General features: G+C 47.3%; 1 protein-coding gene across 10 annotated transcripts in view; it reads left to right on the top strand.

Moving 5' to 3' along the window:
- MICAL3 (microtubule associated monooxygenase, calponin and LIM domain containing 3) overlaps positions 1–25,840 on the top strand; it is a 2,050,293-nt gene that overhangs the window by 848,362 nt on the left and 1,176,091 nt on the right. For 8 of the 10 annotated variants that reach the window (XM_086952901.1, XM_086952909.1, XM_086952908.1 and 5 more), the window contains 2 exons: positions 321–383; positions 24,140–24,316. In XM_086952901.1, the coding sequence (XP_086809027.1) occupies positions 321–383; positions 24,140–24,316 (240 nt within the window). The remainder of the gene's footprint in view (positions 1–320; positions 384–24,139; positions 24,317–25,840) is intronic. The other 2 variants (XM_086952911.1, XM_086952910.1) reach the window with 1 other exon arrangement.

Genomic DNA, 25,840 nt, shown 5'->3' with positions numbered 1-25,840 from the left:
CTGTTAATGTATTAACTTGTGGTCAAACTCTGCCTAATAACTTTACCTTGAGCTGGAACCTCATGGTTGGCTTCTAGATTCATCTATCTGGGATGTTGTGCTTGGTGCAGCCTGTCTTTGTTGGTCTTGGATGAGCAGCTTATCTCACCTCTGAAATATCCCTTTTTGCAGCAGTAATGATTGTTTTTACATGTACTAGTCTTCTGTGTCGCACATGAGAAATGAGTTCTGCACCGCACATGCCAACTGCTGAATTGTTATACCAAGCTTGGGCTTCTTAAACAGTGACAATCTCCACTTTGTGTGATTTTGTTTCACAGGACAAGAAAGAAAAAGAATCTGAAGGTGTAGGGAAGAGACGGAAAACAAGCCAGTCAGAAGATGTAAGATGCCTATATAATTTTTTGTGCGTCGCTAGTTTTATGATATTTGTTCGGTTTTTTGTTGCATTAGACCGTACTAGTCTGGTTTGATTAATCAAATCCAAGCTGTTGATTTAGCACATATCAGTACAAACTTGTTTGTTTCAGATGACACTTTAAGTGTAATCAATATAGAAGTTAAACTCATTGGAGAGTACACTTTTGGGCACCTTGCTGTAGCTTTGATTGTTGTGATGGTGTGCTTGAAGGATGAATGACCCTGTACTGTGTAGACAGCCACATCATCTTGCTCTTTGTCAGTTGTCTGTCCCAGTCATTTTACCTCCATGTGAAATTGAAAGCCTTGATCACTGGAGGTTAGTATTACTTTATTTGTTGATTAATAAAATCATCACAATCGAGAATAAAACACAATCGGTTAAGAGCATTATTTTTTGCCGATAGAGCACATATAAAACTTTATACTGAAAGGTTAGCAGCAATAATTAAAAGTGCCTGTGCCAATCGATAATTGAAGTACAATTGTGCAAAGACGTATATTTAGCAGCGATAATTAAAGTGCAGTTGTACAGAATCGAACGGCTAGAGGACATTTTCAAAACTGTTGTTAAAAATAAATTGTTTTCTCCTTGGCAGAACGTACCCACACAAAATAGATAATTGTCCATGTGTTAAGATATGGCCAGTTGTTGCGAACAATTAAAATGTTCTTTTCTTTTTCTTTTTTTTAAGCCATTTAAAAATCTCGAATTTGTTTTCCCAATTATTATAAACAATTTAAAACCTTTTAGAACAAGACTTTAGGAACAATTTTCGTTTTAGCATTAATGGGTTTAGTGGCATGTTCCTGTGATAACAATCATTATCAGTCTAGGCAGGCGATTGATGTTGGGAATCGGACTTGGTTAGTAGCTTCTTTTCTACAAAAAAAAATAACTCTACAAATTGTGAGGGATTCCGTCCTTTGAGGGATATCTCCAAAACCGTAAAAACTTAAATTTGTTCCTTAAAAGGGTTTTAAATGGGTCATGAGATATGATTGCGGTTCTAATTTGTTAAATGAGTTAATAACTGACCAGAAGTGACTCTTTTTTGCGAGCTCATCCTTATCTAAAAGACTCAATAGAAGAGTGACAGACCGATGTATTATCTGCTTGTAAACCGCTTTACTCCTGACTTCTTCAAAGAGCGGACACTTAAAATAGTTTAAACTCTTTCTTAGATAGACTCTCCAACTCATAGCATGCTCATACCTTATTATCTCCTGCCGACATTGGTTTACAAGGGTGCCCTGGTCTGAACAAAACAAGGAATATAACGATTTTCAAAAGGCAGATTGGTGTACCAGAGATTGCCTTTTCAAACCAAATTCCAATCTGACATTGGCATGCCCCATATACCTAGCGACCCCAAAAACTGATTTAAAAACTTTTATTTGTAGGTCATCAAGGATTTTTGCGTCTTTCCCATGAAAAATCATTGAACTGTAAGCCAGAGAAGGGATCAGATATGCTTTCATAACCTTTAATAGATGTTCATGGTTTGGACAAGACAACTTATTCCTCACCTTTCTAAAAGCAAGGGACAAAGCTGTTGTTTTTGTTTTCAGGTTAGTGAAATGCTGTCTAAAAGACAGATTATCGTCAAATGTTATTCCTAGATACTTAAAATATTTCACAGCTTCAATATGTGACCCGTTTATCTTCCAATCTTTCTCATCTGTTTTTATACCACCTATTCTCATTTTTTTTGTCTTCTTGGTATTTATTTGTAGACCATTAGAGGGGATATAGTGATTAAAAGAATCAACTAATCTTCTTAGGCCTATGCAGTGTGGCTTAAGAAAATGGTGTCGTCAGCATATTGTACGTATTTGATATCTTGGCCTAAGAAGGTAGGTGAATGGGCGTTAACTTCTTTAAAATGTAATGGTAGGCCAAAAAAAGATTTAAAAGGCATGGAGCAAGAACGCAACCTTGTTTTAGGCAACTCTAAGTTTCAAATCGGCAAGTTGTGCTTCTGCCGTCTCCGACTTTGATCTGGACCCATGTGTTAGTATAGAACAATTTAATTATGTTGAGCAATTGGTTTAGGATACCCCATTCTGAAAGTTTGGCCCATAGTCGATTACAGGGAACAAAACCAGCCTTAAGGTCGACAAAGCAGATATACATCTTTTGCTTTCTAATCTTTGCTCTTTCGGCCAATAAAGTCGGTAAGGTCAAGATCGTAATCGTTGACTCGCCCCTATCTGAAGCCTATTTGGAAAGTTGGAATTAAGTCTTCTTTTGCGGCCCATTTTTCCTGGTCGTTAAGCAGACAGCTTGAGAAGATGTTTGCCTCCATATCTGCTAAGGCAATTAACCTATAATTTGCAGTGTTGTCCTGTGGTCCACTTTTGTAGTTCGGCTGAATTATGCTTCCTTGCCATGACTCAGGAACCGATCCAAATTTAATAACATCACTGAACAAAGTTGTTCAGATCTCCAACCAATGCTCAAGATTTGCTTTGAAAGTTGAATTTGGAATTCCGGTAGGGCCAGGTGTGCCATTCGATCTGATCCTGCTGATTGCCTTTTTCACTTGCTCTGTAGGCCAAGTCTCCTTAACTTGTGGCTCAGCTTGGATATTGTGCTGGACATTCCTAAATTTTCCACCACCGTCTGTTTGAAGCACTTGACTTTTGTCAAACAGCATTATTATTCAGCAAGATGTCTGAAGATGAACCGTAAAGATTAGAACTGGAGACGCCCAGCAGGATTTGGTGATATCGCTATTCCCTCTTTTACTACCATTTTTGAGATTGTTTATTATGCCCTATAATAATTTTGGATTTTGAGTTAAACATGAGAAATGTCGCTTGGACGATATTCTTTCATAATATGTTAGTTTGGCTTTCCATATTTCGTTGTTGTATTGCCTTCTGAGCCTTTTTATTTTATAAAGCGCCAAAGTTTTTAGTGCTCAGTTCGGTTTTTTATAAGCCACCCTTCTAGCTCTATTGAGTTCTCTTTTTAGGCGAAACTGCCAATTAGTGTACCACCCTGTTTTTTTTGGCATCATAATGGAGCCTTTTGATGTCGTAGAAGGAGGAAAATGATCCAAAAGGGAGGCACACAAACGAGGCCAAATATCAACCTTGGACTTCCCCTTTTTTTTCTCAGTCAGTGCCTTAGCGATTGCAGGTTCTAGGAATTCCCATATTTCCTTTTGATTATTAGAGTTCCACACTAGCCTTGTAAGGCTAAAGGCTGTTGGCACGATTTTCATAGATCTTGCTCCGGGCAGGTGAACAAGTGACAGTGCAGGGAGATTGTGGATTATGATCGCTTTCTATCCTAGGTATCACTTGATAATTGTAAAGGGAGTATTTCAGCTCCATTGAGATGATGGAATAATCAATGATGGATAACTGACCTGATTTTTTGAATGTGCGTACACACTTATTGTGAATTTGGACGTCTTCCTTTAGTAACACGAGGTTATATTTATTTATTTTTTGAAAATCTTTATTACAATAAAAATAATACAGTTGCAGACCTACAACCACAGAGGCCGGCCGTTAGCAATGAAAACCAAAGTTGCAATATTACACAGCTCATCAGCCGACAACCCGAGGGCCCGGCAGCGATTGCGCACAACATTTTAGAAGATCCTGTGGCGGTAGGAAGGATAAATTAAAGGTTTCACATTTTGCATTTTATCAAGAAACAAGAAACACAAACAGAAAAACTAGCGAGGCAACGAAACTATACGGTAAGTGTCTGTCCCTGGGAGGAGGGGGGGGGGGCAATCCCATCTGAAAGGACATATGTGATGGAAGGATCTAAGATCTCTGGAGAGGGGGGGGGCGGGAGTGGGCAAGCACATCATAAACAGTATTATGTAGAATTCAGGGAATGTACGGTCACTGGGACAGAGGCATGTCGGGGACTTCCACAAAAGGGGGGGGTGCAAATCTCTCCACGATACAAGTTCCATTGGTGCCATATCCTCCCCCACTTCTTGGGCCTACCCAGAGCGACATACACAGTTTTTTCCATAAACATGCACCAGTCCATGTTTTCTTTCCAGGCTGAGACCAGAGGTGCTCTCTGAGATCCCCATAGTTGGGTTATGTCCCTTTTCGCTACCATATTGCCAAGGGTGGCCCATTGAGTTTGAGCAACATTGTAGTCATTCGGCTCCCATACATTCAACAAACAGCGTCTGGCCTCCGGCAACAACGAAACACCCGTTACCTCTTCCATAACAAAGAGGTTATATTTATTGAGCTGGGAACTACATATCTGTGTCAGTGCTCTGCTTAGTTTATTAACGCAGTTTTTAGTGAGGCGGTGCATATTAAAATTTCCTACGATAATTAGCATAGCATCAGACTGGTCCTGGTACAGCACTTTGACTAATTCCCATAGTGCAGTAAATTGAAATGTCTTGACAGAGTTTTTTGGACTTAGATAGACGTTTGAGTTCTATAGGTTGTTTAAGGACTAATTTGATGCACAAAATCCACGCCAATTAGAAATCAGTTTAATTATGTTTGACGTCAAACTCAAAGAAACGTAGTTGGATAAGCTGCCACTTGCGCGACCAAAGCCTGACTTCTGGGATGCAAAGTTCAAATACTGATAATAACCAATTAGGGGTTCATTTTCCATATTTCATGTTTCTTGGAACATTAAAACATGAACGTCCCTAAAAAAGGTTACTGTATCTAGATCCTCTATAAGGGTTTTCAGACCGTTGGTATTCCATGAGCAAATATTAAAAGGTTTTCTGTCCTTATTTGAGTCCTATAAGCATCATTCGTGTGTTTCAGCTCTCCCTTTTGTGAGTGTTTTAGGAAGCCAGCTCCAGTCATCACTGAGAGCTATATTTTTCTTTATCTCCTCACACACACGGGTGCCTGGGTTGCAACCGACACCCAAGGCCCCCATTATATAAATTTGATAGTGTCCCTGAAGCTCCTTTCAATGCCCTGGAAGGACCTCTTGATCTCATACTTATAACGGAATACATTGGGACAGGGCTGTTAATTGGTAACTTCGGGATCAGCAAAGTTGGATATTGATTTTCACAGATTTTCCGTATTTTGATGCCCCATTGCTCAAATTGTCATTTATTGGCAAAAGAAATTCTGGCGGTCTCTTCTCGGTGTCAAGTTGTAAAAGTCATCTCTTTTGTCTAATTGTTAAGATATTGTTTAAATCCAACCAAATCCAAGTCTTCCGATGTTAGGTCTTCAAACTCTGGGATTGCGTTCAACAGTTTCAAAATATTACCACGATTCAAAATATCATGGGGGCCTCATGAAGTATACCATGGGGATAATGCTAATTTCATAGTTGCATCTGAATATTTGTTGTTCACTGATTTTTCGTTTTTTATGTTAACATCGATCTCCGGTGACAGCTGCATGCCTTGAAGATCCCCATCACCTGGCACATTGTCATCCACATTTGGTTGTTCAGAGGGTACTGTAGGCTTGATATTAGTTGGAATATTTTCAGAAAAGGCAACATTGTTAACACTTTTCCATCTGACCACATTTTGCTCCTCACACTGACAATCAATTCTTCTTTGGACCTGATCTTGTCCACTCAGTTGAGAATTGGGTGTTACAGTAAGGTGAGACTTTGTGGAGTCATGTGTAGTTTCGCACTAACGTGATTCCAAGGATCTAAAGATTGGATAGATTTATTTTGTTGTGAGCTCAGTAGATGAGCCAGCGTTTGTGGATTTTTTAAAAATTATTTATTTTGTTATGAGCTTTCCTTAATCTCTTTCTCGCTCTTTTAGTTCGACCATCTGGAATTATATTAGTGGTTGGTGCCAGATTTTAAGTAATATGGGAGGCATTAACTACTGATGATAGGTACATGGATTTGTTACCTTCCATCAAGTCCTTGGGTTTCTCAGGCATGTTTTGTAGGGTCTCTCCCTTTGGAGACTGCTTTTCACTTAATATAACCTTCCTTTTTGATGAGGCTATATTATATTGTTGAGCTTTACTAGTTTTAAAGCAATTTGTATTTTTTGTTGATTTTCTTCTAATCGCGGTTTTTGCCTGTGTGCTCCCAGTTTCATCTGGTGTTCCCACAGTTGAAGCTTTAGTATCAAAGTGAAGACCACGGTTATGTCCAATTAAACCTGTTTTATCTTGTACAATTCTGTCCAACATCGCCTTAACCTCTTCCACCATGAATATTACTATGGGCGGTAGCTCTGAGATGTTATCAATCATATGGGCACTAGTGCATGTTAACAGTTGATTGTCTCTGTCTGATTGTGCTTTGCTTACCAGGTTTTATAGGTGAAGCAATTTAGTATCTATGCCGGCTATGTAGAGAGCCAATGTGATTAGTAAATCCACTTGGCTGTTTAGTTTGAGTGAGTGAAAATAGAGAGCAGTGGTGATGTTGTCCATTGTATTAAGCAAACTACCCCATATTCCGTTTTCCGGGTCTTTTAATTTATCTTCAGAAGCACAGGTTCCATCCTGAAAATTTTCATCATATTTGGCTAGCAATGATAAGTCTGCTGATCCAAGCGGATTGATCAAAGAATCAGCTTGCGCAAACTTACTTTGACCGTTTAAAGAAGGCATATTCTATACGGAAAGTTTACCTGGGACCAGTGTCGACTTGTCATTATTAATGATACTAGTTTCCAAGATAAAGCTTGGTGGATCCATTTTAATTGCACTCTTACAGCCATTTGGGCTGAAGGAGGCCTATGGTATCATAATTTGGCAACCTCTGACAATGTCTGAGTTAGGCAGAGCAAGGGATGGTATCCGAATGAAGGGGGACTTAAAAACCTAGTCACTTGAATTTTGATCTGGGCCAGACAATATATTGATCACGGAGTTGTTCACATTTTGACTAAAACCCTGTTGTGTTTGCATAATTGTGCCTTCTCACCCACCGGATTTTGCCATGGATGCGTGAACCTGAGCTTTTACCAAAACCGGGCCGTTGGTTTGTGGTTTTGTTGATGGGGGGGCCACACTGGCTGCTGTAGGAAAGATGCCTGTCCTATTATCTGATAAATGGCAAATACTGCTGGCTTCTTTATTTCCTGGGCAATATAGGGCATTATCTGAAAGAAACACGTTAGTGTTAGATTCCTTACCTTAGAATATCCCCAGGCGTCAGTCTGGATCCGGAAACTTTTGCGTAGCAGTACCCCTGCGCGTCGGTAGGCGTCGTCTGCAGGCGTCCCCTGCGGCTCCGCGTCCGTCGTCGGCGTCGTGCGCCGTGATGACGTCGCTGGAGTACATAGACGCCGCCTCCGCGCGCTGACGTCAGTTCTTCTTTTTTCCGCGCCAGTGGACGCAGATCTGAAGAGCAGTACTCCGGTCTTTGACCAAGTTTTTCGATTGTTTTTTCTCTTATTGTGCCTGATAGGATGCCTGGGTTCAAGAATTGCGATGACTGTGAGCGCACGATGTCGGTCACGGATCATCACCGCCTCTGTCTCCGGTGTCTGGGCCCCGACCACGACGTGGACTCCTGTGTCGACTGCCGGGCCCTCACCAACGAGGCTAGGCGGGAGCGGTCCCGCAAGCTACTGGAGCTCCGGGTGTCGGCCCCACGTCGGGATCGGGAGCGGTCCCGGTCCGGCCGGAGGTCGAGAGAGCGTTCGAGGGAGCGGTCGCGGAGCCGCGCCGAGCGTTCCGGAAGTCGACACCACTCGTCAGGCTCGTCAGGTAGGAAGCACAAGAAGTCGGGGCGTCGTCATCGTACCCCCGACGCTCGCGCGATGCGGCCGGGGGCTCGGGTGACCCCAACCCCGCGGCTCCGCGAGAGTCGCCGGCGCGGCCTGCCTCATACCCTCCGGTCCCTGGGCATGGCGCGACGCCTGAGGAGATCGAGGCGTTCCTCATGGCCATGAGGGCGCTCGCTTCTCCGACGGGGCCTACGGTGCCTTCGGGCCCAGTGCTACCGTCTGGGGGCCCTGGCGGTTCGGGTGTCCCTGCCTCGGCGCCCTCGGGTGCTCCGGCCCCGGCGCCGCCGACGGCTCCGACCCCGGCGCCGCAAGGGCCTTCGGGATCGGCGCCGGCTGGTCTTCCGGCCTCCCCGGCGCCGTTGCCATCGGGGTTACCCCCGACGCCGCCCCCGCGCGGCGCCGGTTCTCCAGTGCCGGCTCCGGCCGGCGGTGGGGTTCCGGCGCCGGCTCCGGGCGGCGCCGTCCCCTTACGTTCTCCGACGCCGGACGCGGCGCCGGACGGGCGTCGCTCGACGCCGGTCCCGGCGCCGATGGGGCCCATGAACCCCGAGGAGCCGGTCTTCATCATTGACTCCGAATACGGAGAGGATGAGGAGTACGGTGAAGGTTGGGAGGGGTCCGAGGACCCTCTGTCACGCGAGTGCCAGTATGACCCGGACTGGACAGGTGACTTGGGGGATGCCAGTGGTTTGGACGACTCTCCTAACCCTGGTTTGATCTCTCCTCCTTCCGTGGCATCGGTGGAGGGAGCTGCCTATTCTGTGGTGCTGATGAGGGCTGCCAAGGCCTTACACCTTGAGCTCCCCGTCGCGGCCGTGAGGCCTAACATCCTCACCGAGGTCTTCAAACCGCAGTCATGCCCACAGGAGCCACTGCTGCCGTTTAATGAAGCCTTGTCAGACGTTCTGTTGGGCACGTGGTCCAGGCCCGCTTCAGGTGCGCCTGTTGATCGGAACGTGGCCAGGCGCCACCGTCCTTGTCCGGACGACCCCAAGTACCTGTCTACCCACCCCACTCCTGAGAGTCTGGTGATCCAGGCCTCGACCTCCCAGTCCGCATTCCCGTCGGCCCCGCCCGACCGGGAATCCAAGAGGTATGACCAGTTTGGCAAAAAGGTCTTCTCGTCCATTAGTTTGGGCCTGCGGTCTTGCAACACCGCTTGCCTCTTGGGCCGCTACACCCACTCTGTGTGGGATACGGTCGCGGAACTGCTGCCAGAATGCCCCATGGAGGTGCGGGCAAAACTCGGTCAAGCTGTGGCTGAGGGCCGGGATGCAGGGAAATATTCAATACGGTGTGGTCTTGATACGACCGACTCGCTGGGCAGAGCTATGTCAACGACGGTGGCGATTCGTCGCCACGCCTGGCTGAGATCCGCCAATTTTTCGGCTGATGTCCAGAATACTTTGATGGACATGCCGTTTGATGGCTGTCACCTGTTCGGTGACAAGGCGGACCACGCGCTGGAACGCTTCAAGGACTCCAGGGTCACGGCCAAGTCCTTGGGTCTCTCGACCCAGCGTCAGCAAACGGGTTCGTTTCGTCCCTTTCGTGGCCAAGGAAGGGGCGCCCCCACACGTGCTGCCAGCCACGCGCCGCAACAATCCTTCCAACGCGGTGGCGGCCGTGGAAACCGCCGTGGTGGCGGTCGGGGACAACGGCGGGGTCAGACCACACCTTCCCCCGCAGCATCTACCCCAAAATCCTCCTAGTCCGTGCTTTCGGCCCCATGTGACGCCAGTGGGTGGCAGGGTTCGCCATCACCACGCTCACTGGCGCACGATCACTTCGGACAGGTGGGTGCTGCAAATCGTCCGAAGGGGCTACTCCCTCCCCTTCGAGACCTCTCCTCCAGCCATGCCACCGCAGAACCACCGTGTGTCGGGGGACCACTTGACACTTCTGCAGGAGGAAGTTACGGCCCTCTTGGCCAAGGGGGCCATCGAGCGCGTTCCTGGGCCAGAAGTAGGGCGTGGTTGCTATTCCCACTACTTTCTGGTGCCCAAGAAGGACAAGGGGGGCCTACGTCCTATCTTGGATCTAAGGAACGTCAACGGCTTCCTCAGGAAGGAGAAGTTCAAGATGTTGACGTTAGCTCAGGTCTTGGCTGCTCTAGACCCACAAGACTGGATGGTAGCGTTGGACTTGCAGGACGCCTATTTTCACATCCCCGTCCTGCCGGCCCACCGGCGTTACCTGCGGTTCACGGTAGGCTTGGAGCACTTTCAGTTTATCGTGCTCCCCTTCGGCCTTACCAGCGCCCCACGGGTGTTCACAAAGGTGATGGCGGTGGTCGCAGCCCATCTGCGCAGGTTGGGGGTTTCAGTCTTCCCCTACCTAGACGATTGGTTGTTGAAGGCGGGCTCGCCCCAAACAGTCGTCCACCACCTTCAGATGACGGCAGACCTCTTGCACGACCTGGGGTTCTCCATCAACGTGCCGAAATCACACCTGTGTCCCTCTCAAAAGCTCCTTTTCATCGGAGCGGTTCTGGACTCGGCGCAGTTTCGGGTTTATCCTCCGGAACGGCGGGTTCGGGATATTCAGGCTTTGATTCCCATCTTTCAGCCGCTATCCCGAGTCTCGGTCAGGTTGACGCTGCGGCTGCTGGGACTGATGGCTTCCTGCATCCTTCTGGTGCATCACGCCAGGTGGCGGATGCGGGCTCTGCAGTGGGACCTGAAGTTTCAGTGGGCCCAGCATCAGGGCAACTTGTCCGACCACGTCTTGATCTCGGAGGGCACTGCGAGACAACTGCAGTGGTGGCTTACGGACCGCGATTGGGTCAGGGGCAAGTCCCTCTCCCTTCCCCAACCGGAGCACGTTGTCGTGACGGACGCGTCCCTCCAGGGCTGGGGTGGCCACTTGGGAGAGGCAGAGATCAGAGGCATCTGGTCTCCGGCGGAGTCCCGGCTCCATATCAATCTGTTGGAGCTGCGGGCGATTCGTCTGGCACTGAAGGCATTCCTCCCCTTTGTCAACGGGAGTGTAGTGCAGGTGTTCACCGACAACACCACCGCCATGTGGTACTGCAACAAACAGGGCGGAGTGGGGTCGTGGACCCTTTGCCAGGAGGCTCTGCGCCTCTGGCAATGGCTGGAACGTCAGGGCGTGACTCTGACGGTTCAACACCTGGCAGGTTCTCTGAACGCCAGGGCGGACGAACTCAGCCGTCGGTGCTCGATGGATCACGAATGGCGTCTGAACTCGGACGTGGCGCAAGGCATCTTTCTGCAATGGGGAGAGCCTTGGTTAGATCTATTCGCCACAGAAGAGAACGCGCAATGTCATCAGTTCTGCGCGTTGGAGTTTCCAAGACGGCACTCGCACGGCGACGCCTTTCGGCGCGAGTGGAGTTGCGGTCTGTTATACGCCTTTCCGCCTATACCACTTCTGCCCAGAGTGCTGAAGAAGATCAGGCGCGACCGGGCCCAAGTTATCCTTGTGGCTCCGGACTGGGCTCGAAGGTACTGGTATCCCGAGCTACTCAGCATGTCAGTCGGTCCCCCGATCCGCCTGCCCCTTCAGGAGGACCTTCTGTCGCAGCAGCAGGGGACGGTCCTCCACCCGAACCTGTCCAGTCTCCACCTCCATGCTTGGAGATTGAGCGGCGGCAGTTGAGGCCATTTGACTTGCCTCCTGAAGTCTGTGATGTTATTCTGGCAGCCAGGCGTCCCTCCACTAAGTCGGTATACGCCTGTCGGTGGAACAGATTTGTGGCATGGTGCACAGCAAAGGCTGTGGACCCTCTTTCTGCCCCTCTTTCGGAGGTTCTTCTGTTTCTTCTTTCTCTTGCCCAGCAGGGCTCTGCTCTGGGCACTATCAAGGGCTACCTTTCTGCCCTTTCAGCCTTTTTGAGGCTTCCTGATCAGCCTTCTTTGTTCAAATCCCCGATTGTAACTCGATTCTTGAAAGGCATCACTCACATGTTTCCACCTGTTCCGTTTGTGATGCCTCAGTGGGATTTGAACCTGGTTCTGACTTTCCTGATGTGTGCTCCCTTTGAGCCCCTTCATTCTTGCCCTCTCCGTCTCCTGACTTTAAAGACGGCTTTCCTGGTTGCCATCACCTCTGCCAGGAGGGTGAGTGAGCTCCAGGCTCTTTCTGTCCAACCTCCTTTCCTGTCCATTCATCCTGACAAGGTGGTTCTGAGGACTAGACCTTCTTTCCTGCCCAAGGTTGTTTCGGCCTTTCACATCGGGCAGTCCATCACCCTCCCTTCCTTCTTCCCGCCTCCGCATCCTTCAAAGGATGAAGAGCGGCTCCATCGTCTGGACCCAAAACGTGCGCTTTCATTTTACATGGATCGCACACGCCAGTTCCGGGTGGATGACCAACTGTTTGTTGGCTACGTGGGTGCGAAGAAGGGACGGGCGGTTTGTAAACGAACCATCTCTCGATGGGTCGTCCTCTGCATCAAAGCGTGCTACTCTTTGGCTCGGAAGGAGCCTCCTGTTGGGCTGAGGGCCCATTCCACTCGGGCCACGGCGGCTACTACTGCCCTGGGCCGGGGAGTCCCCTTGCAGGACATTTGCCAGGCGGCTACGTGGGCCTCGCTGCACACCTTTGCGAGGCACTACTGCCTGGACAGTCAAGTCCGGAGGGATGGCTTCTTTGGCCGTTCTGTCCTCCAGGACTTTCTGGTGTAGTTTTGTATTGGTTCGCAGACCCACCACCGGGGTTGGTATTGCTGGGGTATGTATTCTAAGGTAAGGAATCTAACACTAACGTGTTTCTTTCAGATGAACAAGTTACTTACCTTCGGTAACGATATATCTGTAAGAAACATTAGTTAGTGTTAGATTCCTTACCGAACCCACCCATCCTCCCCGTTCTGCGAACTGATACCTAGGGTTAAGGTCATCCCTTTCAGGGCCCTAGTTTTTACATGGCACCAGTGTTGGTTCTCTCATGGCTCTGCGTCTCCTGGCGCGGAAAAGCTGTGTGCAAAGAACTGACGTCAGCGCGCGGAGGCGGCGTCTATGTACTCCAGCGACGTCATCACGGCGCACGACGCCGAGGACGGACGCGGAGCCGCAGGGGACGCCTGCAGACGACGCCTACCGACGCGCAGGGGTACTGCTACGCAAAAGTTTCCGGATCCAGACTGACGCCTGGGGATATTCTAAGGTAAGGAATCTAACACTAACTAATGTTTCTTACAGATATATCGTTACCGAAGGTAAGTAACTTGTTCATCAAACATACACCCCGGGTCTTGTCCTAAGCCATTCGCAAGCGGTTTTGTTCTCAGGTATTTGATCTCCATTAGCACCACAGGCTATTGATGCTGTTCCATTATCTTTGTTTACAGTTTCATGTTTCTGCTTGAAGAATCCTGTGATGGGTGGTTGACTGGTCCTGCTACGAACTCCAGAGTATTGAGCGTCTGCAGGAGAAGTTAAAGGAAATGTTGCTAAATTAGCAAGTTCGTTAACGTTATCTCCTATTGGATTACTCATACTATTATGCAAAAGTTCATCCCCAGTCTTTCCACTCTCCTCATTCTTTCTCCGCCGCTTTGTTTGAGGTCGTGGCAATGTCCCACGCAGCCGGCCTGACCTCATTGTATTACCTACTCAGTCATACAGTAATGTCTACAGTGAATATCCAGTGATGACAAACTGGTATTGGGCTAGATGCCAGTCATGTGGCGGTAGGCAAGTTGTGCTCGCAGACCTGATTGGGCAGCCCGCAGGGGTCCCCACTCTGAAAAAAACCTTTGCAGTGAAGGAAATTACAATAAGAAGGACTGCAACAGCAGCTGTGGCTCACCTTTCCTTCTGCTGTTATTTCCACTTCACCACCACTGACCGCCCACCAGTTCAGCACAACGTCTCCAACTCTCCTTACAGCTTCTTACTGCTCCAGTGCAGCACTTATTCTTGTCGTTTAAACCCCCTATACCGCAACTGCCGCTTTACCGCAACTGTGTACTTCAACTAGCACAACTGGCAGCACTGATGCAAGGGATCTATTGCGGACTTCAGCTCCTCTTGCTCCACTTCCTCAATCCTCAGCTAACAGATGACCTCTCCTCTAGAGCTGCGGCCCTCTGCTCACGGTAACTGCTGCACACTGATAGCAGACCGGAGATCGGAGGTGCACACAGCTCTTATCGCTGTCGGCTTTCGGCTCACAGTAGGCTTACTGGTGGCTGTTTCTATTTCAATGAACAACTCACGGCCGCGGGGGGCCTCAAACGAACTCTGCCTTTAGGAGGTATTTAAAGACCACAGACTTTGTCATATAGTCTTGAAAAATCTGAGCCACCTTGCTCAACATTGCTCATTTTTATAGTTTCCATTCTCTACCTAGATCCTGAATGTTATGTATGTTTTTGTTTAATGTTCGACTGACCCTATCTATGCTCTCTCGATTGAGGGAGGAAATCACTGTGTTCCCCTTCTCTTAGTCAGGATTGTCTATGAGCCTGTCTTACTAAGCTATGAAGAGACTGACGGTTTGTAGTGTAAGGCATGGACTCCCTATCTATACCCCTGTGTCTGTTAGCCTGTTCCCCTATAAATGTCAGTGAAATTCCCAATGGGAGTGCTCGTTTGCCACTCACGTTTGTGTTGCCATGTTACCTTAAACTGCATGGAAATCCTGTATGATCTTTATTCTAGTGTTCCTGTCCCAAAACAATCTGGTTTTTTTCCCACTGTACACTGAATATGTTCCTCTTGGTTTTTCTGCTGGTAGTAACTTAGCAACCGTTGAGACTTGGCAATGAGGTAGTGGTACAATGCACATATCCTCTTAACCACTTAGTGGTAGCCTTTTCTCTGTCTTCAAGAAAGCTGACCAAGCCTTAGAGGTGTACTGTGTTCCGAGTGCTTGTATTTTGATTGGCGTTGACTGCCCAAAATGCTACAAAAGTAGAATAATTACTATCTCCCTTAAGCCTGTAACCGCTGAACTTTGAAAGGAAATTCTGTCCACCAGTTTAGTAGTGTTGCCATGAACAAGGTCTTGCTTCTTGCTGTTTTCTCTCAAGGCCATTATTTGGTGGTCTTTGAGAAATCCTTGCTTGCTGCAGCCTGTAAGAATCTCCTGTCGAGAAATGCAGTCCTAACTACAAGTGTTAGACTCAAGGCCAACCAGTCTTCATCAAACAGAATGAAGGATTCTTTGGATCACTGAGATGCACTGGAGCCCCTAGGTTCCAGCTAGCCAAATCAATAAAGAGGCCCAGGAGCAGCTAGGTTTTAACTGACCCACACATCGCTCTACTTACATAGTCCCAATGTTCCAAAGATATATTTGCCTTTCAAATTGCTGCATTCAGCCTCTTCCAACCTGGCAATGTGCCCAAAATTCCACAGGGTCAGACTTGGCAGATGTGCTTTTTCAGTAATCACGTTGCATCCTCATGGTTCTTAAATTCCCATTTGTCTCGTTAATTGTCATGCATGAGTACCTGCTGTGCAGCACCAGGTGTCTTTTGTATAATCACATGCTTATACGTTGAAATAGAAATGGATATATGGGGGTGAAGCCTGCAGAGTCAACATGGCGGACGCTTTCTAGTACACATCTCCTTTATCTGCTAAAATTACACACTGAAGCAAAGCATCCTTTATGGGACAGATCTGCAACAACTCCAGCACACTCTTGGGAGTTTGCCCTGCGGCGGAGGAAGCTGGTAGACCATCGATTGAGTTGTCTGGCTCCGCTGCTAGGCCCGAGGCCGTGACCGGGCCCGTAGCAGCGTTCGTTAGCAGGCAAACAACTAGCACTGAAGCAGAGAGCCGGGCGGGGAGACTGCAGAAACTGGCCAAATATCGGCGAACAGGCCACTCACACAAGTAAGGCCCGAAACAAGGAGCTGCGGGGGCTGAGGAGCCTGCTCTCTACAGCCGCAGACTGGAGTGAAGACCAGACGGTGATTGTGGGCGGTGCTGCAGTGGAGGACTGCCGAGACGTGACGTGCTGCGACGTGGTGGTGGCGTCTGTCTGCCTTCCCGGGCTATGGCCTCGAATTGTGGTAAAATCTGCACCAGGAAGCGGGCGGCAGAGACTAGAAGGGAAACACAGTGGCCGGGTGACCCTGAGGAGGATGATTGTACCCAGCCTCACCAGAGCTGCAGATTATTAATCTGGGTGCGTAACACATGGTATGACGGGCCTCCAGCACGACGGAGGGCGAAGAACTGTGGACTGAACTGGGTATCGCCTACTATGAATCTGTGGACGGGGGACGCACGAGTCAATGGTCATGAAGTGCCGCCGGGCCTAGCATGGTACAGAGCCAGTGTGTGCTTATTAGTGTGGAAGGGACTTGTAAGCTGAGGGCCTGCGCAGATACTGGCAACCCCTGATGGGGCACTGGACTCTGTGTGCCGTTGGTGCTTGCAGGAGACCCAGGGTTGGGCCCTCTGTCACAGACGGGAGACCGATACGGCATACCCCAGCACCAGAAAGCAACAATGGCACCGAACAATAAAGCACAGAACTAAATGGACTCTGCGGTACACCACCTGTACCCCTTAACAGACATGCGACTTTGAGTGTGTAGCCGGCACCGCCCTTCTGGTCGGGGGCGGGGGGGGGTTCCTGCGTAGAGTCTATGAACATTTCTCAGTGGCCATTAAGGAGCGACAGCACCATGCAGCAGGTTGGCTTGATCGTGAGCTTTCCCGTATAATACTGCTGATTTCAGAGCCGTGCCACCAGCTGCACTTGGCGTCTTTACCACTTACACTCGCCCCTTCCCCTATTGTACCTACTAAGGGTGCAGAGCGGCCAACAGCCGCCATAATAACAAAACCATGAAACCACAAGGATAGACCGCACAAGGGGCGACGAACCATGCGCACCTCAAGCATGACGGGCACGGAACAAACATCGCATATGGTCCAGCCCCATACCCTAGAAGACACTGTACACAATCCTGAATGCCATTGAGAGATCCTGAGTATCACTGTAATCTAAAATAGACAACGTGGCAGCAGACCTGACACTACTAAATGCAGACCACAAGAAGCTGTCGGAATAAGTGACATCCACGGAGCACACCCTATCCGAACTCAAGCCAGTAACATATTTAATTAAAAAACAATAAAGTGCACAGGAGGCCAGAATACGTTATTTGGAGGACAGGGTGGAGGATGCAGGGGTCATTCTTGGAGCAATAATGTCCGCTTGATTGGACTACCATAGGAGGGCCAAAACGCAGTCGCATTAGTGTAACAATGGATCAAAGACCTGTTGCTCGCTTTCTCATTATCCCCCTTCTTTACGATTGAGCGGCTGCATCACATCCCCTTAGAAGAACAGCGGCCGGAACTGAGGCCCCCACGCTCATCTTCAAGGTGTTACATGATAGGGACAGGGATGCAATACTGCGGAAAACGAGGAAACTCCAAGAAATCAAAATAGAGCGCACACAAGTTGTTTTTCCCGGATTATACACTGAGCGTGCAACACCAAAGGGGTTTCTTTTTACAAGTGAAACAAACTCCGTCAACTGGATATACAGTACTCTTTGCTGTACCCAGCAAGGCTTCTAGTGGTGGCAGGTGGAAAAGCAAGATTCTTTGATACACCACAGGACACATGGGACTGGCTGGAAACAACTGGTCAGTTTTTGGGACCCTGTCCATCTAGCATGCCCAGAACGCGAAACAATGCATCAGTTGGACCCAGGTCCCGTGGCGGACGTAATAAGAAAGGCACACCCAGTCTGGCAGCAGTGCCGGATGTGGTACAAACCATACAGGAGCAACCGAAAGCTGTAGGTGAAGCGGAACGCATAGCTCCCACCTGGAGGATCCTTGAAAAGATGCAACATCGATCCCTTCATCTGGAGACGAGTGCTCATTATTGGTGTGCCCATCAAACACTGCCTCACTAAATATGCCGGACGAAGCCCACAGTCTTCGGATATTATTTAACATGCACTCTAACATATAAGGCATGCGGCCTTCGTTATGGGCCATACTCCCCTACTCAATGATATAATGATAATGCTATACTGATGGCAGTCGGGGGGAGGGAAGGGATGAACGGCTCAGGCAGTATATGTAACGTCCACAGGAACTCCTCAGAATCTGGGCGATGCGCAAATGGGTCCACCTCTTGTCATCCCCAACTCTGACAAGTATACACAGAGTATTGAGGCGATCAAGCGAGGGAAAGGAATTAGCGTAGAAACAGCGGGGAATCGGATACCTGCAAGTCCAGAACACAAGGTTAATACAGTCCGTAACACTGACTACTCTCATACGGTCTCACAAATAGGATAATTACCTGAAAACAACGTTTAAGTGGCTGCTGTGTTCCTCTCTATGGCAGTAAAGATACAGCTCTCAAACTGTAATTGTATGTACCAATAACAACAAAACATAAACCGATTACTACTCCATTCACACCAATTCCTCCTATGATAGGAAACCAAGCTTTACACATACCTACCCTCCTTTCACATTTCCAACAGAAAGAAGACAAGAAAACAAAAAGAAAGCGTTGTCCGTTCTTAAGTTTGAGATTCTTGAGTTGCAGCAATATAGTTACTATGATCCTTGGTTCTTTTGTCTATGAAGAAATGCTCACGAGCAATGGTATCCTGTATCGGTAAACAAGAGAGACAATTACACAGAGCCAAATGTCTAATCTTGACTTTAGTTTAGAACAAACGAAAAACCATTAACCTCCTTGGTTATAATGAGGGCCAAAACGAATAAATGACCAAAATACCCACCAATTATTGGTACTAGAAACAAGCACCAGCCTTGTAAGTTGGTACCTTGTTTTCCGCAACACACAAGTGTACCAGTTCACTAAATCTGATCCAGACTAACAGTGTTAATCGAGCCCGAGCAGCACAAGGATCCAAGCAGGCGCAGGATCCTTTCTCTTCGCCAAACCCTGACCACCACACGAACATCAAAATGCTCTCCCAGCTAGAGCGGACAGCTCGTCGTTAGCCGTCGAGGAAGGGAGTTGACTTCGGTCTCCTTGCCAAATCTAGAACAGCCCACAAGCACCAACAGCTTTCCTAGTGAGAGCGGACAGCTCGTCGTGCGCTGTCGAGGAAGACGTTGACTCCGTTCTCGCCAACTCCATCACGGCATACGAGCATCAACAGCTCTCCCAGTGAGAGCTTGCAGACCACCGTCTGCTGACGAAAAACGCAGCAGAGGCATAAAACCCCCACAGACTCAATAGATTCCCGAACCAGCACAGAATCCTAGGGCAAGGCAGTCCTAGACTCCAAAGGGAGAATCCTGAAACTGTGCAGCCTCACATCCTCCAACAAAGCAAGAACTATGCACACTGATCGGCGTGCGTCATTGATTAATATACACCATGGCCCCTCCCATTAATGAAGTCCTTCTGGGAATTGTAGTACACAGTTTGAAACCCTCAATCGTAACGTAATGTAGACGCAACCAATCAGTGCCTGACAGTATACTGCTACTGTATAATCTCTTCAATGCCCCTCTCTTACACCATGTGCGTAACTGGCAAAACCTACGTTGATGCAAGGGGGTGTCTCTGTGGTAAGCTCTGCAAGGTCCAACACCCTCTTTCTCAGGGAATTAACTGGTTGTGCTGGTTTTTTACACTTAGGTTTGGGCAGCTCCATTTGTTTATGGAGACAGCCCTTTGGGTATTCACACATTGCTACATTGACACTTCTGTTCTAAACCAAGTTGCATGGGCCTCTGGGATGGGTGCGCCTAGTGTCACCTAAATATACGTAGGCCTTCATACCTTGACTTAAAACAATGCCATGACCAACCAAAAGACCCTTACTTCCTGCCGCTATGCGGTATATTCTAACCTCAAGAAGCACAATATACGTATTGCCTTGCGGGAAAAAGCACCTAACACATCAAGACAGCTAGGCTGCAGCGTAAATGGAGGGGCTGAGTGTTTGCCACAGACTTCTCATATAACCGTGGAACACTGATATGGATCTGCCCAAACACTTCCTTCCTTGTAGCAGAAGTTGTTGAACATACAAGGCAGATATACTGGGTAATATCTACAGCCCTAAAACAGATCAGGGCTCTTTCCTGAGATCACTTTCACAAGTACTGGATAAATCGTGTGACATGCAGTAGCTGATAGGGGTGACTTCAACAGGGTCAGTGATGAAGATCTAGATAGATCATTCACCCCCTTGTGTTGCACCACTGCATCCACTAATACAAACATGCTGCAGGACTGGGCACATGGTTGGGACTTGGTGGGCATATGGAGACACTGCAGCCCCATGCTACGGGTATACTCCTTCTACTCCTCACCACCCACGTTACATGTTCGCTTAGACAGATTCTTGAGTACGCCATCCCAACTCCCCTATGTAACAGATACTGATTCTTAGGACACACACACACTCAGATCACAACCTGCAGTTTATCACACTTGCCTGGAAAAATAGGACTCCCCTGATCCCCATATGGAGGTTGCAGTCGGCAATGCTGGAAGATTCCATACTCCGTGAGTCACTCGGCAATACCATCAGGGAGTATTTTGGAAACAACACAGGCACAGACACATTGGCTTTAGTAGAATGGGAAGCTCTAAAGGTCATGCTGCGCAGGAAATGCCTGGAAATGGGGAGTAGTAAGCGGCGACAAATAGTCAGACTTTGTAGAATTGGAATGTGCTCCTATATCACTCGAGAGACGGGGGGCGACAGCACCCACTTGCTAAACAACATTGTTAGATGAGCGCAAAAAACATTTAATACTCTTGGAACGACTGAGATGTCTGAACGTCACGGCACACTCAGCGAAAACACGTGAAGGTGGACCGCTCAGGGTCTGGCTGATCAAACAGTATCAGCTGACAGGCCCCATCATACCCCTTAAATCCGACAATGACGAGATGAAATGTACACAACACGAAATACAGTACGAGCTGACCCTGCACTTTAAGAAGCTGTACCAGTCAACACTGGAAGCATCACCGGCAGCAATGCGCTCCTTTCTAGATGGCCTTGTTTTCCCCGGTCTCACACCAGAACAAAGTATGGAACTAGAAGCCCCAATCATGCCAGATGCAGTACGTGGTGCAGTGCGTGCCCTAGCCTCTGGGAAAGCCCCTGGCCCAGATGGCTTTTCAACGGAGTTCTACAAAACATACACCGACCTTCTAGCACCACAACCACACCGCGTATACACAGAGGCATTACAACTTGCAAGTTTACCAGTCTCCCTTACTGAGGCCATGCTATTTACCCTTCCAAAACCTGACAGAGTCCACACATTTAGGATCGTACCATCCGCTTGCACTACTGAACGTAGGCTATACAATATTGGCAGGAGTTCTGGCACTACTCACACCGCATCTCGTACACGAGAACCAGAATGGGTTAGTCCCAGCGCGCAACACCTCCCTCAATATACGCGGGCTGTTTCGGATAATGAGATAAGCCCAGCCTGACTGCCCAGAATCGGGTTGTCTGGTGTTAGACTTGGGAAAAGCCTTTGATACCATTGAATGGCCATATCTGTTTGAGGTGCTTCTGAGATATGGATTTGGTCCATACTTTCTAAGCTTAGTTAAATTGCTATATGGAGCGCCAACGGTGCTTGTCCGCACTGTCCCCTTGTTCTCACAGTACATAAAGATCTGTAGAGGCACCGAGCAGGGCTGCTCTTTCTCAACGCTAATCTTGTCCCTGGCCATTGAACCGTTAGCACTGGCTGTGCAGGCATCCATGGAACATTAAGGTATCTCACTGGGCACTGACATTCATGCCATATCGCTAAATGCGGAGGACATTCTGCTGTATATTAACACCTTGGCTGCTAATGGTTTTCCACTCCTGTGCAAACATTCCATGAATCCCTCTATTCTTGACGAGCTCAGCTCGTCATGAGCACAGCTCAACTGTGCCTCATGACGAGCTCAGCTCGTCATGAGCAGCGAAGGGGTTAAGGATGTCAGGAAGGCACCACCTGTAATTGTCGGGACTGCAAATCAATTGGAGGAAATACTGCTTGTTCCCCTTTGTCACCCACACAAAAGACCCCCTACTCAATGTTGGTGGCAGTCAAACATGTTTCGCTATTTGGGGATACGGATTCATCACACGGACCGGGACTTATTAGATGGTAACCTCACAAGAGCAAGCACGACTCTGAAATCACAAATGGAGTTCTGGAAAACCCTTAATCTCTCAGTGGCTGGGAGGGTGGCACGTGTTAAAATGGTGGAGTTCCACGCCTTTTGTATCACTTTGCCAACCTCCCACTTTATTGACCATCGTCATTTTTACGCTTGTTAGGGAGTCCGCTATAAGAACTTATTTGGAACAGATCACGCTGTAGGGTGGCGCTCACAAAGCTGTTATTGCCCCTGACCCAGGGGGAATTGGCTGTACCGAACATGGAACAATAGTATCCGGCATCTCAACTGCAATGGGTGGCCAGGTGGATGGCGGAATTACACCTGACAGACACGGCACAGAATGGTATCCTGTATGCACTGGTCACACTCCTACACATTATCCTCCAACCCTTGAAGTAGGTACGAAATCTAGTACAGTGGTTCTTAACCTGTTGTCTGTGGACCCCTGGAAGTATACAGTTCTTACTCAGGATGCAAACATTAGTAGATTAATAAATTACATACACATAAAAAAAACAAGATGTAAAATTTCAAAATACTCTGTAAATGTGAAGGAATTTAAAATTGAAGCCTGCAAAAGAAAGTTGAATGTTTGCATTGTCCGCATTCCGTCCATCATTTGTTTGCTGTAACACTTTTCGCCCTAAGTGGGATGGGTAAGCCCAGATGTGGGTCCCTTGCTCACTGTGGCACTGCATTCAAGCTAGCCTGGCTGATGAAGGGTGACATACCCTGAAACCGGTCCCAGGATGCTTGTTTCCAGTCCCAGGATTCTTATTTCCAGTCCAGGGAGGACCTGGCTTGGCAGTTGGTCTGGGCTGTTCCCATGAGGCACAGGGTCAAGACTGAGTTGCATATGGCTGGATCCAAACTGGGGTGGCTTAGTGGGCAAAAGAACGATGGATTTAACCCAGATCTTTTGACTGGGGGAGAATGTTTGCATTGTCAGCATTCTGTCCATCATATGTTTGCTGTAACAATGCAAATAAAGTTGGCATTCCTTAGTAGCACATGTACAGAAAACAGTAATATGGATGATTGGTGGCCTCAAACAAAGCACTAATATGTGCCGAAAAGAAGAAAATGCATTAGGAGCAAAAAGTCAAAGTATTTTAAAAATAAAGCTATATTTTGATAAATTAAACATTTTCATTAAAAAATGATTTTTGTAGATTTTTTTTGTGTCCATTAAAGAAATTTTTCATAATTTATATATTTCCGTAGTTATTTCTTATACTTATTTCCTTAGTTTTGTGTATTTTTTTGGTGTTTATATCAAAGAAATGTTATGTGGACATATCCCGGGCTTCAAAAGGTGAGTCAGTGGGGGTCCACGCAAGTCAAAAGGTTAAGAACTGCCGATTTACTATATTAAATCAGCTCGCAGTATTTAAATGCCTACTAATCTGGGGCAGGGTTCATCAACTGGCTTTGTCGATCTCTTCTCGGCCATTGCAATAAAATGAATCCCCTAACTAACCCTGTCTCAGCTCTCAAGGTAAATGTAAAAAAGTGCTTTTAAACTCCAATTATTAGGCCAACATATAAGACATTATTTTACACTATTCATGAATAATAGAGAATTTGAAAAATAGACCGATATCTTTGTAGACATCCTATTTCTTTACATTAGAGAGTTTAAGGGAAGGAATGGAATATGTAAGTGCTATAGGAAATGTCTTACTTATTAGCAGTTATTGATAACTTTAAATGTGTTTCCATGTTAGAGGGTTTTTCAAATGCATTGACAAAGTTTGATTTTGTACTGTAGGTCAGACGACCCTCTATCCGGGGGTATTGTAGTGAATGGACAGCCAGGATAAGGCTTGCAATGCAACCATGTGGCCCTAGAATATGATTTCGTTTTTTAACATTGTATGTTCTTCTAGAAGTTGGAATTTTCAGTATAAATCCTTTCATTTGCCCTTCGGTAGCAGGATGAAGTTCCACGAAGTGTCCGGGAAGAGAGGCCGACTCTTGTCAGTGCACTAACTGAAAGGAGGATTGATGCTGCTATTGGAAACCAGAACAAAGTAAAGTCCATGGCTAACCAGCTTCTTGCCAAATTTGAAGAAAATGCTCCAGCCCCGAACACCGGTTTGCGGAGACAGGTAATGTTACAAGAGTCTTAATATGGTTTATGGGGGAGAACAAAACAGTAGTTAGAGCTGCACTCCACACACTAAACTATATCACTATTTGTGGGTTTCCTTAGGTATTCTGCCAGCTTCTTCTCCAGCTGTCTCTCAATGTGCTCATGCTGTTGTTTGGTGTGGAATAGGGATCTTTCCATACAGCATTATTGCAGTACTCTTTTTGAATTTACAAGGCAAAGATCATATCTGGTGAAGGGGCTGTGGAAATGGCTCGGTTAAGGAAGGTGCTCATTGGTTATCTTTTAGAAGAAAAGATTACTTACCTTGGGTAAAGTTTTTGTGAATGATGTATTCGCTTCCGCAGATGTCTTTTGACCCTCCGATCACCTCTGTTGCTTTTTCTTTTCTTTTTCTTGTTGAATTGGCTCCATCCTCTTCTATGTTTGCCGTGATGGAGGCTTCGAAAATGTATTTGATGAAATCGCTGTCACCAATGGCTGGGCACCCTTTAAATTGGATAAATGGTATATATTTCACATCAGAGGAGTTGCAAGACAGAGCACCTCCTGGTGTTGGTTATGCATGTAGCTGTAATAGTTCACAGATGTAAGGAATTCAGAACTGATACCCATCAGAGGTCATAGTAAAAATTGCTCTATGAATTGTTCTTTACCTTATTTAATTAATTACAGGGGCTGCTCCTCTGTAATGTCGACAAAGCATCGCTCCACTGCCCAGAGCCAGCAGATGATAAATAAAATGATAATACCACTATGTTATTATCATTTTATTTATTGCTATCTGAGCCGAGATAGAGACGTAGGCCAAGCAAGGAGTACAGGATGGGCCGGGCAAGGCAGGGAGGAGAAGTGTGCACTTAAAGTGTGCATGTCAGTTTAGTTGGTTGTCTTAGGCTGGCCAAACAGACATGTGCATTTATGTGTCTCTTGGGCTGGAGAAATGCCAAGAGGCTACCAGGTACTGCCTGAGCAGCAAATGAGGACGCTTAGACCAATCCTTGCACTGCTCTCCTAGCATGAGGGCAGCGCCTGGATTGGGTGGGGAGCCTGTGCTATCAGGCCGGTTCACTTCTGGTCCGGATGAAAGGAGGAATGAGGCGGGCTGGAGCGTAGCAACAGGTAAGATTTTTTATTTTTAGTTTAACCCCCTGCTGCCCTACCACTTTAGATAGGCGGCATCCGGCACTGTTTAATTCAATCACTGGGTCTTGTGTGTACCAAACAGATGCCAAATGGACAGTGTGTGTTAGCCCACTTGAAGACTGAGGAAGAGACGTGAGCATGCACCATAAACAATTTCACAGTAAAGTTCCATAATAATTTGATCCGATTCATAGTTCAATACTCTTTTTAATTTGCCACTCACTATACCTCAATGGAAGTATTTTATAGATACATAGGTACATTTGTGTTCTGTACCATTGTGTAGGTTACACAAACAATTTAGTGGTGTAATAACTATAAGTATGTTGTCAAGAAGAGTCTCTCAGGTATCACATAGAATTTGCTGATAGATGTG

The sequence above is a fragment of the Lissotriton vulgaris genome, chromosome 1_2, assembly GCF_964263255.1.
Source record: "Lissotriton vulgaris chromosome 1_2, aLisVul1.2, whole genome shotgun sequence".
Lineage (NCBI taxonomy): Eukaryota > Metazoa > Chordata > Amphibia > Caudata > Salamandridae > Lissotriton > Lissotriton vulgaris.
Note: the sequence above shows the minus strand (reverse complement) of the source record. Positions and strands in the feature narration are given on the sequence as shown.